Here is a 17,109-nt window from a genome sequence, read left to right on the forward strand (position 1 = left end):
GGTCAAAAGGGGAGGGAGAGGAGGTCGGGCAGGGCAAAGGGAAGGGGCAGGGCGAGTGCCCGCAGCGTGTACCCAGGCTGCTTGCAAGGTCTCTGGTTGTCGCTGAGCAGGGGAGACAGGATGCTTGCTGCTGACTTGAGGTCCTTCAGATGTGGCCAGATGTTGGCTTTGTGGTGGGTTGGGGTTTTTTGTTAGGTTTCCCCCCTTCTTTGTGCCTCTCTAAGTGCCCTCGGTGCTGGGTGCCCCTAGCACTGAAACACCCATCCGGGTGGCCTGGTTGTAAGAACAAACCAAGGTCAATGAGGAGAAAAAATGAGTAAACAAATGCTCAAGTCAGCAGGGGAGCCAGAGACATGGCTTTTGCTGCTGTGTTGCTCTTGAATTTGTCTTGCCTTTGGGTAAGTGGAAGCCCCAGTGGGTTGGAAGCCACCTCCGAGGAGCACAGCTGGTGCTGGCAGCAGCGCAGGTGCCAGGGGCTGGAGGGCAGCAGCAGAGCGAGAACTGGCATTGATTGCCCTTGGCACTTCTCCCCTTTGATGAATCCTGTGCTAAGGGCTGCCCCTTGTGTCCTTCCCTTTTCCTGGGCTGCATTTGACTTTGATGTCCTGTTGATATAAATGTTTACGGTGTCTTACTTTTTTTCTAAATTAAACTTATCCTTGCTACTCCAGAGCAATCCTACACTAATAAATGAGTCTGCATGGCTTAATTCTCCCCAGCAGCTGCAACCAGCCAAGAAGAGTGCAAAATGTGACATCAGGTGTAGACAGGGAGCATCCTCCCACTACTGCACTGAAGACCAGTGAAGAGAGACTTCACTTGCTCTGATCTTGAAGGAGTTGTGTGTATTTCAGCTCTTTTTCAGTTTTATTTCCTCTAACTGTAAAGGATGGGTTGTGCTGTTCAGACTTCTCCAGTCAAAACACGATGGAGAATAATAATACTGCCAGGCTGCACTCAAAGAACATATGCTTACAAGACACCTAAATTCTGCTGTGAAACAAATACATATCGAGCAAGGCAGGTGCGATGCTTTAGTGAGATTACAGTTACAGTAGGGTAATGTAGCGCTTCATAAATGCATTCACCAAAATAAAGTGTTGTATATTAATCTGGAGAAAGAACACTTCATAAATTGTGCATAAAGATGTATTTTGCTACGCCTCCTTGGGCAGTGACTTTTCTTGTGCTAACAGGGAGACTCCTTGCTCTGTTTGTGCATGCATAACCTTGTATGTAGGAATATATGAAAAACTGATCATTTCTAAGTGCTTGAGTTATGCCATGATTGAGAAGGTGGTGAAGTGGAGCATGCAGTGGCAGTGACCTTACCAGCTGCTGAAAACCTACAGTACTCAGCAAGATGAGCAGAGCTGCCTGCCTTCGGGTTTTTCTGTTCTTACACCTCATGCTGAAGCTGAGGGCAGGAGCTACAGCAAGGAGGGATGCAGATATGAGATGAATAACCTCAGATGTTTCTCTTGCATTATATGGTCTTCAGCCCCATGAAAAGCCCCAGAGGCAGCACTGTTGTTCCCATTTTGGAGGTATGGTCTATGGGAAGAAAGCCCAGGAAAATGTTGTCTTGTTAGCCCAGGAGGGGAGGAAGCAGTTTCCTGCTCTCTCCTGCCTTTCAAGTCAAGGATTTAGATAGCTGTATTTGGCAGCACTGAAGGGTCTATAATTATGTTAATTAAGCATTTTGATGGAACAACAGCTTTCTGTTAGAAAATAAACTTCATTGTTGAAAAATACTAGATCTAGAGCAAATCAAGAGATGAGCTGGGTTTCCTGCTGGTTTTTGTGCGCTGTGCCTGGCCTAATTTAAGATCACTTCAATTGTTGTGATGCGTTTATTCCCTGTAACTATGTTCTTTTTATTATTATTCACTGGCATCTGTTTGTTAAACATTTAAATATTCCCACACCCAGAGCTTGTTCCTTTAGACATTTATAATGTGCCCATCCATCAGGGATTTCATGTTGGCAGATGTAAAAACTAAACAGCTATTCCTTACAATTGGCAGCAAAGCTATCGCGATCCATTCATCTTTTAAAAATCATTCAAATAGAAATCTGCACAGCAAATCCACTACGACTGCTAATGAGAAAACTGCTGATCGTTTGTTTGTCTGATGGAAAATAATTGCTATGGGCAAGGTAGGGAGCTCAGACCTGGTTGTCGCTCCCTTTCCCTCCCAGTCTTTCCAGACAAATTCTGCGTTCCCAGGCTATTCACCCTTCTGAAAGACAGATTGAATAGAGGGGCTTTTTTTTTTCCACTGTATCACAAAGGCTGCCAGACTTGGCTGTGACACACTGCAAGAAGGAATGCGTTTCAGAGGAGAGCATTTCCCACCATGAACGTCTGGGTCCCTCGCTGTCAGTGGGACATAAAGGAGAAGCAATCCTTCTGGTATGAGCACGTCTGACTCTTTGCATTTCACTTGAGGGCAAGCACAGCTCTAGTACTGAGTGTGATTCCTCTGTGCTCCCTCTGACAGTCCAGTTTTGAAGGCATTCTGCATTAACTGAGCCTAATGAGAGATTTGGCTCCTCCATAAGGTTCTGATTCATGCTCCTTGCAGGCTGAAATATGGTCATTTCAGTTCATCTCTGCTTAAAAAATGTGTTGGCAGGCTGCACGAGTCAGTCATGCTCCAGATCCTGGCCGGGTCATGGAGCAGGGGAGGGTTTTAAAGCTGTGGAAGGTATGTGACTGGTTAACACAGCCTCTTCACAGGTAACATGGCAGCATCCAGCCTCTGCTTCCAGCACTGCCATGGCCCCTGAGAAGTCTTGCTGGAGTGGCTGAAAGTGGCCACGGTGCTGCCAAAAGCTTAGTGACTCTTCAGAGTGCTTTCTGTTGGTCTTGCTTGGTGTCTGGCTTCTGGGTTGCCCAGTGGTGACCTCCTTGATAAGTGAAGGGGTTGTACAGACAAACACATCAGTAACTTGCTGTGGGTTTGGTGGTGGGATTAGAAACCCAGGTAGGGAAAAAAAGAGACAAGGCTTTCATGCTGTATAAGAAATGTTGGAAGGAACTCGAAGGAACTTTATCACCCTCTCTCAAAACACATTTTTTTTCTGGTTATTGTATTGCAAAGTAGTGCCAGTGTATGTTCCTAGTATTTTGGAAGTTTGAAATCCTACCACATACAGGTCCTTTTGATCACTGAGTCTCTGTATATATCTGTTTTGCTGTCTGCTAATGGCTTTTGTCTCATTAAATGCCAGAGAATCAGTTCTCTGTGAAAGCAGCTTGAAGCATTTTGGACTCATTAGACTTCAAAGGAAATAGGTCTGTACCACAAGCGAGAGGGGAGGAAGCGGAGTGGCAAGAGGATCCCATTAATGGAGAACAAAAATAAACCCCAGACAGGAAGGAAAATCCTATAGGTCTGACTCAAAGCTGCAGTCCCAACTCTGTGGCTTCGAGGACCGATTCGACACCGGAGCTGCACAGGGAGATCCCCCCTGGCCTGGCTGCTGCCCATGCTGGAGCTGAGCTCAGAGCCCGTAGCCTGCAGCAGAGGTCACCCTGTAGCAGGGACGTCTGCTTCTCTGACCAGTGCTGGTGTTTCTGGTGGACTTGTACACCCACGCCACGTTGCAGACAGGCAGTAAGGTATGGGACACAGGCTCGACAGGGCTGTTCCTCCGTCATTGCCACGCTGGTGAGGGGAGATGGGGATGCACTTTGCTGGTAGTTGTTTCCCCTTCTCTCTGCCTAAACACGCTTGCCACTTTCAATATGCTTTGTTCTAATATTTAATGCACAGGAGGGAATGTGCTTTAGGTACGGTACTTTTGGTGAGAATGGGATACACAGGGAAGAAGTCCTGACAGAGCGATTCAGAAGAACATCCCTGAGCGTTGCATTGACCTGCTCCTCTCTCTTCATCTCTCCTGTTCCAGGGAAGATCCTCTTCCGCCGGAGTCACATCCGTGATGTTGCAGTCAAGCGCCTGATACCCATCGATGAGTACTGCAAGGTAAGGGAGAAGGTTGCTAGTGTCAAACAAAGATGAAACCACCTTCATCGGGCTCAGTTGTGTCCTGGTAGCATATAACAGCACCCCAGTGCTGGCAGAATGGGGAGTGTGAGCAGTCCCTCACCGTCAAACCTTTTTGGTGATGAACACCTACCACTGATTATCCCATCTGCTGATCCTGTCATCATAGAGGCAAGGTACAGCTGACTAGGACCTTTCACCAGTAACGCTGAGACAATTTCATCCACACTCTTCAAGAATACAAGACTGTGCTAAGGTATAAAGCAAATTATAAAGTCAGGGCAGATTTTTTGTTGTTGTTGTTGCTGTTGTTTTTTTGCTAGTATTTTGTTTTTCCCCATTAAAAAAAAAAAAAGTCCATAAAAAACTGTTTTACACAAAATGCACCATGTCTCATCATGTCAAAGAATTACATTTCCAGCAGCCATTAAATGGTCTTGGAGGTAGGACTGGTACTTCTGGAATCCATTACACATGCAGCTGAAAACATATACACAGACTGCAAAATCTGAGGGAGAAAACAGGGAAACAGTTTTTTGTTATGTTCCTCAGGTGCAGGAGGTGTAGCAGTGACCGTGGCCTAGGACTTTGCATGGCAGGAGGGACTGTGGGTGTGGGGCCTCAGCCAGACCTAGGGAAGAGTTGTTGTGGCTGCAGGAACCACATTCTTGTAAAGAATTTATCTTTACAAGGGTAAAGATAAATTAGTGAACACATCTTGATAGCTCTGCAGTGGGGCTGGGGGTGAAAACCACGGAGGGCCAGGACAGGAGATGACAGCCACGTGATGGAGATGTGGTGCAAGGTGTACGTAGACCTGTGAGCTCCAAAAGGAGCAGCACCAGGGAAGCTGAAGGTGAAGATAACTTGGCTCCAGCCAGCAGTGTTCAGCCCCTTGTCTTCCAAGTCACTGAAACGTGCCAGCTCCACACAGACACAGACAGCCGTAAATTTAATTTTTGAGAAGAAAAAGTCCCTAAATGATGAGATGCTGCAGCTGTCTGTTTCAGAATGATGCCACTAATGGCATAAAATATAATGAATCCATTTGACTTAACAACTGGAACATAATGGCTGATGGTATATGACCCACTTAGAGAGCTGCTGTCTCCTCCCCCCCTTAATGCATTTCCAAGTAATAACACGCACACTGGGCCTGGCCTTCCCGATGCTGCTTAGCTGAAAAGCTGCTGCTGAGCTCCAAGGTGGGTGTGGGACTGAAGAGCTGCAGAGACGTGGGATGAGCAAGGAGCTGGTGGGAGCAGAGACATCTCCTCCAGGGCACGTAGCACTGCAGGGCTGAGGCGTGGGGGTCCCATCCTGCTCTCCCTGCCGTGGTTATTGTCGGAGGTGGACGTTGGGTGTGCTCAGAGTGTGGTGGCGCAGAACAGAAATAAAAAGTCTCCCCCAGCCTGCTGAAGGAGAACTGAGGGTTAAGCAAGCCTGTTGTAAACAGGTTCCTGCAGAAAACTGCATAGGAATGTTTGTGCTTTCTTGCCATCCCCTGGCGGAGTCAGGAGGTGTCTTCGTTCTCTGGGAGAGCCCTGGAAAGGGGGGTGAGATTTGGGCTGGAAGCAGGTGAGGGGAACAACAAAGGAGGGAAGCACTGGTTTCAGAAGGCAGCAGAAGTCTGGACTTTCTTCCCGTTTTTTCTAGTTTACTCTCTGTTCTGCACTTGTTGGTGTTTCCCCTGAAGTGGGCTTTTGAGAAGCTGTTAGTGGGGTGTGGATGGAGGATTTGCAATGCTGTGGTGTTCTAGCCCAACGAGACTGGGTGAACCTCTTAAAAAAAAAATCCCTGCTAGAGAATAATCCTTTCTCACACCCTGGAAAATGGATTTTGGTGCAATAAGGTGTGTTTGTCCAGCAAATGACCAAAGTGACTTGCTGTGGTTCTAACACCATGGTCTGAAGCCGTGTGCTGACAGCCCTTGCCAGTTCACTCTTGGGGCATCAGAGCCAGAGATGGGACAGACATCACGCTATTTATGTCCCTTTTTTTGTGTTTGTGGCCACAATGCTGTAGCCCATGGCCAGCTGGGCTGCAGGGTGGCCTGCTTGACTCAGCCACAGCTGCACCAACTGAGTCAGCGCTGGTTGGGCTTCCTGCAAGACGTCCTGAAAAATGAGCCGTGGGTCTTGCCTTCTGTGCTCCCAGCGCAAGATGTTTTCTGTGACCGTTCCCTGCTATCAGAGGATGTGCATCCCTTCTCCAGGCTGCAGAACAGGGGTGATTTTTCAGCACAGGGGAAGTTGTGTAGGTCATGGGATGCTTGGTGTTGGGGAGTGCTGCCCGCATGGGAATGGCATCCATGCAAAGCCTGGTCTTTGGATAGCCCTTCCCTGCACACAAAACCCATGGAGTGAGTGCTTTTCTCTCTCTCGTGTCTCTCACATGATCCTGTTTGCAGCAGGGCTGTGATTAGTGGTCTGACTGTCTGCTGTGCTGGCAGCGAATGACCGTGTGCTGAATGGCTGGAAGGGCTTTGGGGGCCCAGCAATTAGGTCAGGATGGAGCCACATCTGATCTTGTGGTAACCCCAGGGCTTTGCAGATGTGGCTTTGTCTCTGATACAGAAGGGAGTGGAGATTCAGACTGCCTGCACTCCTTTCATGAGACTGCTGTGACAGCAAACAGAGGGTGGGAGAAATGAATAGAAAATCGGTCAAACATCTGCTCCAGCTTGGGAAGCAGGGCTGCAGCATTGCTCCCTGCTTCAGATCTTCAGTTGCATGTCAGTTTTACTTTTTGCAGTTCCAGTCACCCATGGCCCTATTCCTTCCCGTGAGCAGGGACCAGCACAGCGCTCTGCAATGCCATGACCCAGTCTCCCGTGCTCTGAGGCTCCTTGCTCAGTCTTGATGGCAGCAATTCACATCACCTGTGTCTCTGTTCCACCTGCAGGCCCTGATCCAGCTGCCTCCCTACATCTCGCAGTGTGAGGAGGTTCTGCAGTTCTTTGAGACCCGACCCGACGACTTGACGCCCCCCAAAGAGTAAGTTGGGTGGGTGGCTGCTGCCACGGGGGTGCTGATGAAACACACTGCCTCCAGCTTGGCAGCATCCAAGTATCTGATGTGCTTTGACAGTTCCCCCCAGGAGTCACAGATCTGGGATTTGGATGGTTTCTTGGAGAGGGAATGGGGGCTGCACAGCTTGAGGTGGATAGCTCCACACCTTCAGTCAACTCCTGGTGTGGTCTTCTCCAGCAGGGAAGTGGATGTACTTCTCTGGGACCCCATCAAGTATTAATTTCCCCTGATGACAGCCAGACACGGTGCCACTTTCTGTTCAATGAAATGCTGGTTTCAGAAACACAGTCAGGCTGAAAAGCCTTGTTTCACAGGGCAGCAACCAGGCTGGGACTGCGCGTCCTCTGCCTCGTTTGAAGGCTCCCTCCCTTAGTAATGCCTGTGAGCCCCATCCTTAACCACTCCTGACTTTTTCCATGCAAAACAAGGAATGTTTGCAAGGAATCTCGCGTGCCTTACGCAACTCTGTGTGGTTATAAGTCTTGTGACTGTGAGCTACTTTGGCCAGGAGCCACCCATCTCTTACTAATCACAAGCAGCATAAATCTGAGCAGCCGCCTCCATCTCCCGCTATGCGGCTCGCTCTTTATGCTGCATGTGACACTATGTGAGGCTCTACCAAAGGTTGAGCAACGGAGGAGGCTTGATTAATTGTGCAAGGAAAGGCAATAAATTGATTTGACATCATTCCCTATTGGAAGGGTGCGGAGGTAGATAAGGGATTTTGTTTTTCTACTCTGAGCAGGAGCACTGAGTCTTTCGGGTCTCCAGATAGGTGTTATGCTTGTGTGGATTCTGTCTTCTCCATGGGTTTTACATTTTATTCGTTTGTTCACTTTAATTCCCCCTTCCCCCATCCCTGCTTTCCTCCTTTGGCTTCTGTTTCTAGTACTTGGCCTGTCGTCATTCCTTCTGCAGCTCACAGTCACTTGATGAGATTGGTCTGAGGGCCCCGCAGCCCATTAACTAATTGCGTGCTGTCAGCTGCTGCTCGCATCCATCCTGCCCCGCTATTGCTCACCACTTAATCTGCCAACCTGATGGTCGTCCCTCAGCAAAGGTGGCGGTTCAGGGGCAAGCAAGAGACAGAACAACAAGACGAGCTTGCAAAGACACTGAGTGAGGGTTTATCATGGGGGTTAACAGCCCCTGGGGCTGTTTCAGGGCATGGGGAGCTGCCTGTGTGAGTCTGAGCCCTGCATGAGAAGACGATGAGCTGCTCTGCAAAGGGAGAGACCTACTGGAGCTGCCTCTAGCTGGGGCAACAGCACGCATAGGAGATTGCAGGGCAGCTTCAGCCCTGCACCCACTCTTCCCACCTTTCCTTTTGTCTCACAGGCTGAGCCAGATGCTGGCCTGAAATCAGGTGTGGTGGGACTGGGGCCAGGACAAGGAGCACACTCAGGTGTGGAGACCTTCAGGTGCTGAGCATCAGCTCAGAGCAGTGCAGCTGTTTGTGGCTGTGTTTGCTGCTCCTGGCTACCTGGCCAAGCAGCAATCAGTGCCACGTCCTGCTCATCATCTCCCTGCTTTGTGTCCCACAGAACTAATCAGAGATAGAGAGAGGAGGCAGTAGCCTGAAATATAATCCAAAGCATGTGCTTCTGTCACAAGATCCAACCTTGAATACATCCTGCGGTGTCCTGCAGGACACCTCTGGGGTGCGAAATTGCCCTCGGTGCAAAACTGCTGTGTGTTTGACCTTTGGAGTGCTGGCAGATGAGCTGGTGAGGCACTGCTGAATCTGGTGGTGGGCTGCGCTGCCTCCCCTGCCTGCTGCTCTCCTGAGGGGAGACTTTGCAGCACGCAGAAGGATTTAGCAGGTGACTCCTGTCCGTTCGCCTCCAGCAGCAAAATGCTACAGCATCTCAAGGACGTCTCTGTTGTGTTCCATATCCCAGCCTGAATGCCGAACGGGTATTTATTAGCGACAATTCAAAATGCTAATTAATAAAAGTCCTTGACTCTCTCCTCTGGAGAGATTGGTGGGAGCCCTTTCCCGAGCCCTGAGCGCTGGCACGCGGCCAGCCTAGCCCTGACGATAGGAGAGCTGTGATAGACGGCGGGGCTGCATCAGACGTGATGGCGTGTCTGGGGTTTGGCCGGATGTCATCATTCATAAGGCAGATAAATATTTCTCTCCGAGAGTTTGAAAGGGAGCCAGGCCATGAACGGAGAATTTAAAAAAAAAAATAAAAAAATAAGCAAACATTTTTTTATGCTGGGTGGCTGGAAGGTGGGAATGAGGGAGGAAAAAAGGTCTGCTCAGCATGCTCTGTGCCAAGCCAAGCAGCCGCTCTCATGGCACCACGGCCAGGAGCCTTCAAGCTCCCTGTCCCCTGTCATTTGTCTTGCCTGGCTGATGCCCCAGGGCTTGTCCTGGGTCGCAGCACGGAGCAGTGGCTGTTGGAGATAGGGACATGCCCTTGGGTGCTCTGGATGCAGCCTCTGCTTTCCTTTTCCTGGGTTACGCAGAGAGGATCCACCCATCTCGCACCACGCTGAGATGTGCAGCCACGTTCAAGAGCTGCAGCTGACTGCAGACTGTAGAGCTCTGTTTAACTGCAAAGGGTGAATGTAGTCCTTGGATCTGGCAGCGTTTGGGAGTGCAAAGAGGAGGCTGGACAGCCTGTGCATCTATCCCTGGGCGCCTCCCGTGTCTGTTTTCCCCAGTGCTGGAGCTCTTCCTGGGCTGATCCAGGCTTTGCTTGTGCTTTCCTGCTGTGCAAAGTCCCCTTTGGTGTCTGTTTGATGCCGTTGGGAGCGCCAACAGAATAAAAATCTTAGTCCCTAACTCACTCTACAACCCCCCAGCCCTGCCGCTGGCATGTTCAAAGAAAGATTGAGGAGAAGGGGACTGAATGGAGAGGGAAAGAGACAAATGCATCCTTTTTCCCCCGTTGCTTCCAATTGGGCAGTAGATCAGAGCCCAAAGCAGAGCTGAGACAAGGAGTCTCCAGCAGATGGGGGGTGGAGGAGGGAGGTGAAGCCCTTGCTCCATCCCCTCCGCACACACCCGCCAACTTTCCAGCGTCCTCCTGCCCACAGGGACCACTTCAAACAGGGGAGCGGATTGAGGCTGTGGTGTTTCCACTGGCAGAGATGCCTGGTGGCTTTTGTGACGTGGATCCCTGTCCAGCAGTCTGTGGACGGGATAATTCAATCCCTTCTGCCTCAGAGGGCTGCCCAGTAGTGGGTAGGAGCGGCCTTGTAATCTGGAGGGATTGATTAAATTTGGGGAAAAATGGGTCTGCAGGGATGGAATGGAGATGTGGGAGAGAAGGACAGAAATAGTTATGGAAAGAGAAATCATCCAAAAACTTAGCTGTCGGTGGGGCTGTGGGGTTTTTCTGCTGGTGATGGATGAAAGCCTTGTGAAAAACATAGTTTCAAAGGAGAGGAATCATCAAATTCCTGCTCGCCGCATATCTCAGCAGGTCTGACCAGCAGCAGGATGCCTGGCTGTTGAGGTGGGAAGTTGCCATGTGTACCCCCTCACCCCTCACCCACCCTTTTTCAGTTTAAAGCAGTCGTTTAACCACAGCACAGAGCTGCTGGGGTAAGGCTGGGGAAGGCTGAGCTGCTGGGCACAAAGCCACTGCTGAGTCAAGGCATTTAGCTGCTCGCGCTCCTCGCCAGCTGAATTTCTGCTCTGCCACATGCGGGAGCCCAGGTTAACTCTGTAGTGAAGCAAGGTCCTGAGGGGTCCTTTAGTAATTGTCGGTGCTGTGCAGGCGAGGAGCACTGGGGAAGAAGCCATCATCTGCTGCCCGAGGGCCGTGGAGCTACACAGGAGGTAACCTGGTCGTGAGAGGCATCTTTCATTAAAGGCTGCTTTCTTTTTTTTGTAGCTGGGCATCCTGTCTTGTAAAAGGCACTAGAAGTTGTTTTGAACCTTTCAGCGTACAAAGCCGATTCCTTTTTATTTTCCCTCCAGTGGGAGCACAGGCACCTGTAGAGCAAATTTGTTGTCTGTTACCGTGCTTGAAAGACGTCCTCGTGCACTTCTCCTCATGTGCTCTGCATTCACAGTTTGAAAGCTACCGGCTTCAGGAGATACCAGTGTTGTCTCTAAAATATGTAAATTCCTCTTGTCCTTCTTTCAGACAGCTTTTCCCTTAGGTTCTAAGTGTTCCCAAACCCAGTGAGTCTCCTGGAAAGGGAGGGCAGTGCTGTATGTCTGGCACGTGCCCCTTGGCAGCCCCCACAGCACGCCAAGGCTTAGTGCAGGGTCGGTGTGGGGACCAGCACCAGCACCCCACTCTTTAAAGGCCTTTTAGTAGGGGATCATGACCTCTGCACAAGCAGATGGCAGTGGAGGTAGAGTCTGTGGCTCACCATGGGGTGGCCCCTGGGCCTGTCCTGCCTTTGGAGACCCCAGCTGGGAGTTTTGCTGGGGAGCTTCAGCTTCTGCTCCCCCGTGCTTGCGTGCTACCACCCCAATGTGTGCACTGGGAGCAGAGCCCTGCTCCTGCTAGCTGGGCTGCGTGGTGGTGGGAGCCGCAGGAACACCACCTCTGATTTGCCTGGTCTGCAGACGAATGAGAAATTCATCTCCTCCTGCTGAGCAAACATCCTCCAGGAAACGCGTTGTGTGCATCGTTTTGGCTGCTGCTTCCCAATTTGAGCTGATCTGCAACTCTCAAAGCGAGACCTGGTGGCTTTTTCTGTCCTTGTTTTAGCTGGCAGCTGCTGAGCGTCCTGGGAGCAGCAGGGCCGCAGGTTTGTGCTCAGCTCTGGAAACCCCTTGGGCTGGGCCGTGTCCCCTCTCCTGGCAGGAAGGCAGCCCGGACAGGCAGCTGCCGTCCCTTCTGCCTTGATCTCCTAACCCCACAGCAGTGGGTCCCTGCCCAAGCTTCCCAGCCCTCCTGGGTCCCTGCTCAGTGGCAGCAGCTTCTACTGCCACAGTATACATCGATACACACCAAAGATGTTGGAAACAGAGAGAGAAAGATAAAACAAACAGCATTTTGATTCTGGTGGTGTCTTCTGGCTCTGTCACTGAGCTCCAGACAAGCCTCCCTGAGGATTTTTACCCAAGGCACTGACCTGTGCTTCAGTTGTGCCTGCCTGGGAGCCTGATTGGCACTCAGGGACAGGATCCCTTCATGGGGCCTGGAGCCCACCTGGAGCTCTCTGTTCCCCTGGGGCACCAGCAAAATGTCCCCATCAGTTTGGCTGTTCTGTGTGGCTACAGCTTTGCAGTTCCCCTGGGCACACTCGGGGCAAGTTCCAGTTGCAGCAGGGCCACTGACAGCAGCCAAAGTCCAGGGCAACTTTTAGAAATCATTTTCCTTCCCTAATGGACGTGCAGGCTCCATCTGAGCTCACGTCCCCAGCTTGCATTCCTGCTATTTCTCCGAAACAGCCCTTGGCTACAGGGAGAGGATTTGGGAGTGTTTCAAGGGCAATCCAGCTGGGCTGCTGGGGATGTTTTCATTGCTGGGGTGGAGGACTGAAGGAGGTGCATGGTGATGAGCTGGGGCATGACCAGAGGAGCAGAGTGTGTTATGCCTGCAGCAAACCTCATGTTCACTGTTTATTTTTCTTTATTTTTCTGTTTATTTTTATTTTTTTTATTTCTAATGTTTCTATTAACACTGAGGTTCTGGTGCTGGGCAGTTGAGTGGGGTGGCGATGGCACTCACAGTAATGGATCGCCTCCTGCACCCAGACTGACGGGGACTCCAGGCAGTCACCAGCTCCAATAAATCAACGAAGAGACTGCTGGGCCAAAATGAGAATCAAGACGGCTGTGATCAGCTTGTGCCAGCTTGTCTCCATACGTGTGATTGAGAGGTCCTGCTTAGGGCCACTGTGCCAGCAGCCTTGGCGGGTGAAAGATTTGTGTTAGGTCCAAAGCACCAGGAGACGATGCTAGACTGAAGTATGTTCCCACCAGTGTAACAGAGAGCAAATCTGGTTCTTTCTCTTATTTCCATAAATATGAGCAGATTTATAACTAGTGTCTCCCTGAAGCAAGTCTCTTTCCTTCCTAGCTTCCCCGTAGCTTTTCATGTGCTTACCTTTCCTTGTAGCTGAGCTGTGCCAGGAGCAAAAGTTTTCCTTGTAACCCTTGTGTGGTGTTTTGGGGGGCGACAGGGGCATCAAATCCTGTGCCAGGTGATGGGGATTTAACAGAAAACGGGGAAGCTCAGGTCCCTGCTGCAAGATGGAGTGGCTGCCCCATGTAGGAAGCCTTCCAGTCACTTTTGCCTGTAAGCTAGAGCTCCCTGAGTTGATGGATGTTGACTTGGGTAGGGAGGCTTGTTGGCTTGTGGCTTTTGAGCCATGTCCTGCTATCCAGACAAATTACAGCTTGTATAATGAATTGTTTGTTTTGCAGTTCTGCTGGTGCCTACGTGCAGATTCACCAGGAGCTCGGGCTAGATCTCAGCTCCAAAATAGTGGTCTCCCTCCCTCGCGGCTGAGAACTGTCCTTCCTAGCTGATAATAGAATGAAATGTTAACAGGGTTGAATCATGATTTGCTCCAGTGTAAGCTCCTTGCATGGAGAGAGCACTTGGTTTTCTGTGCTAGCAGGGCACAGGGCAGCCTTCTGAGCCCAAAGGTTTGGCTCAGATAGCTCTCCAGTGGTTAAATACAGGACTGGCACAGGCACTGCAGTTTGGGTGACAGGGGCCCTTTCAGTCCTCTGCGGAACATTTGCTAAACATCAGTTCTCTTAAACAGGAGCCCTGTTGTACCCCATTTCTCACTCTGTCTTGCTCGCATAAACCTTGCTAAGGCTTCTAACATCTCCACGCTTGCAGAGTGCTTCCAAGCAGAGCTTCCTCCTGATAGCTATTTTGATGACTTCGCTGTATTATTGAAGGATATTTTCCTTTCCTTATTTTTTTTTTTCTTTACAAGGGCTAGGCTTTTCTATGGGGAGTGTTTTCTTGGCATGGTGACTTCAGACCCATCTCATCCTGATTGTGGGTCCTGCGTGGATGGTGCTGCAGCAGCTGGAGCTGTCATCCTCGTGTGTGTGCTATGCTGTCCTTCTCCCTCTCTGTGCTCTGGCTGGGGCAGTGGGACACCATGTGTGGTGCTGAGGTCTGCGAGTGCTGTGCCGTGCCAGAGCCTTCCTCCCAGGACCCTCCTGTGGGATCTTCCTCCCCCAAGTCCCACTGCACAGCCACTGCAGAGCCACCCCTGCAGCACAGCCGCCTTCCTAGCTAAGCAGCCACCAACCCCGAGTGCTTGCTTAAAGTCAAGCAAGCTTTTAGCAGCTCCTCTCTAGACACTGCACTAGCCTTCAGGGCTTTCCTGGTTTTATAATTAGCATTTCTTGCCTGAATTGTGACCCTGTAAGCCTGTGAAAACTCTCAGCATCCACAACATCCTGCAGCAAGGTTAACAGCTTAATACCTATCATTGAAGAACAGCCTGCTTCTGTTTGTTTTAAAGAGTTTTAAGTGAGATTCCCATTACACAGGAACCTTTGCCTTCAGTGTTCCTGACAAGGGACTGGGAAAGTCCTGGGAAGCGTTTGGAGAGCCATTGCTGGGTTTTACCTCTCGGGGAGCTCTGTGGGGACACGCTGTCATCACCGTGTACCGGTGCCTTGCAGTCGTGCTGTGCCTGCCTGGTTCATCTGCACAGCACGACTGTTGTGAGGGTGAGAGTTAAATGAGTTTCCCAGTGGCAGGCAGTGGCCTTTCCTCCTCCTCTGCCTGAGCCACCAGTTTCCAGGAGGCCGTGCATGCAGGCTCTGCTGCGTGCCTTTCTCTGCTCCATGGGGACCGGCGGAGGAGGAGTAGATGCTGCCGGGAGTCTGTTGCTGTTTCCTGTCTTGTCTGAGCTCCTGTCCCCTCCGAGGTGGTGGGCCAGGGCTGTTGGTCTTCAGACCTGCGGCTCTCTGCATCCGTGCCAGAAACAACCCAGCAGCAAAGTGAAATTGCAGCTCCTTCCTTGCCCCCTCACCCAGACGGAGCAGGCGGCGAAAGGAAACGGGGGGATGAGTTAGAGTAAGAAGTTTAGCAGATGGCAGGGGAAATGCAGCAGCTCTTTCCATCAGGGTGATGCAGTGCCCACCTGCCATCTCCTGCGTGCCTGCCGGGCCTTGCCTCTCCTCCCTGCCCCACAGCAACCCATGGTGAGGGCTGCCCCAGCCCCGTGCCTTCTCATCAATGAGCTCGGATTTAGCTCTGCACTTTGGTCTCTGCTTAGAAATGTATTTGAGCTGCACTGTCCCTTAGATTCCTCCTTGGTGTCTGCATCAGGGACACGGTGTTCAGGTCTTTACACAGTTCTCTGGTCTCTGAACTTAAAAGATAGGCACGGTGACGCGTTTGTTTCTGCTCCATCTTTGCTGCGTTTAATTTAATTTTATTGATGGCTCAGTGGGCAAGTTGCAGAAGTTTCAGATGCAAAGGGAAGGGGGGAGTGGAGAGGACAGGGAGGATAAAGCATTGCTAGCAGATGAGGTTAACTCCTCAGTGCCCACCTAAGGCCAAAGAAGAGCCTGTGGGGGTTACCAGTGGGACTAGGCTAGGACACAGGGTTTGTGATATGGGGCTGGAGGGCTGAGCCTCCTCACTGGGGTTTCTGCAATGCTGGGCTGTCCGATAGCTCCTGTGCCCTCCTCTTTGTTTGGGATCAGGACTATGAACGCCCATGCCACATCCCCTCAGCCAGGGAGGCCTCAGTGTGTTTCTCAGGGCCTTGCACAGGAGGGGTAAAAAAGCAGCTATTTGCTGCATCAGGTTGTGCTTTCCTGTGTCCCTGGCTCCCTCCTTGCCCCATCCTGAAGGTCAGGGAATGGTTTTGTGTGTGTCCCTGGAGCAGTAGGAGTGGTGCTGCCTGGGCCGAGCACACAGGGAAAGCACGGTCGGGATCTGCAGGCAGGCTCTGAAGGCTGCTGAGTCCCTGCATCACCCCATTGCTCCGGGGGAATAAAACATCTGCAGTAATCATGGACTGAAAATGCAGATAAGCTTGAAAGAGAACAAAGCGTAGCCCAGCTTTGGCTGGCTTTCTTGCTGAGCACGGAGGGATTTTTCTGCTTGGCCTGAAAGGGACAGGGAAAGGTTGTTCTGCCAGCAGATTTTGTAAGCAGAGGAAGGGGCTCCTAGGCTCTACCTGGGCTGGTCCAGCTGCCTTTCCAAGCAGTGGTCAAGCAGCTCACAGCTAGAGGAATTACAGGTTGTCATCACCCCGTACTACAGCAATATTTCAGGGCCACAGTGGCGATTTGTGTGAAAGTGTTGAGAGCCCTTTTGCAGCAAGACAGACCGCTGCGGTTGGAGCTGGGGACGGTGCTGCTGCATTTGTTTGGACTTCAGCTTGGTTTGGTGCCTTGGTTTACTATCTGTGATTTTTCTGAGGCTTGTCTCAGGCCATGTTTTCTTGGGCTTGTTTGGTTTTTAATCATGCCCTGAGTTTAGGGCTGTTCAGCAACCATGTTTCTTTGCAGCATTCAAATAAGAGAAGGGACTCAGGACCTCTGGTTTCTAACCCATCTTGTCATCCATGTGGCCAGTGCTGTCCATAATGAGGGGACTTGTGCTGGAGCTGTCTCATTGCCTCCTCATAACAGCCAGTAGCTCCTGCTTGTGTTCATCCTCTCTACACCATTTTAGTGAGTTGTTTTCTTTTGGGGCATAAACGCTTGCCCCTTCCCCAGCCTCTCCCCATCCTTGTCCCCAGGAAGGGTGCAGGACATGGAACATCTTCAGTATTACCCTCATTGTCTTCAAAGTGGTGTCCGCTTCTGTGGGAGCTGTGGTCTGTGCTGAGAGCAGTTTTTGGGGTTTGGGTTTCCCCTGCACCTGACTCTGCTGCCAGATTTTTCTAGTCTGCCTCCTTTTCCAAGTGGCACAGTGAGAGTTGTGGCCATCAGAGCAAGCCGCTGAGGAGTCCGGGCCAGCAGCCCTCATCCTGGGAAAGACAAAAGCATTTAATTACTCAACAAGAGCGGGAGAGACAGCCTGTTTGCACAGCTGGTTGTGCCCCACGGGGACATTAGCTGGTGTGAGGGAGGTCAGCTGCACTGCCAAGGCCAGTGCCGCTGTGTTTTCCTGCATGTTTTTTTCCTGTGGCCAGCTAGCCAGACG

General features: G+C 51.0%; 1 protein-coding gene across 1 annotated transcript in view; it reads left to right on the forward strand.

Annotated features, from left to right (window-relative positions):
* SH3PXD2B (SH3 and PX domains 2B) overlaps positions 1 to 17,109 on the forward strand; it is a gene marked incomplete at its 5' end in the record, with an annotated part of 71,286 nt that overhangs the window by 38,483 nt on the left and 15,694 nt on the right. Inside the window, 2 exons of the mRNA XM_084295097.1 lie at positions 3,919 to 3,995; positions 6,921 to 7,012. Of these exons, the coding sequence (XP_084151223.1) occupies positions 3,919 to 3,995; positions 6,921 to 7,012 (169 nt within the window). The remainder of the gene's footprint in view (positions 1 to 3,918; positions 3,996 to 6,920; positions 7,013 to 17,109) is intronic.

The sequence above is a fragment of the Netta rufina genome (genome assembly GCF_964035555.1).
Source record: "Netta rufina genome assembly, chromosome: 14".
Taxonomy (NCBI): domain Eukaryota; kingdom Metazoa; phylum Chordata; class Aves; order Anseriformes; family Anatidae; genus Netta; species Netta rufina.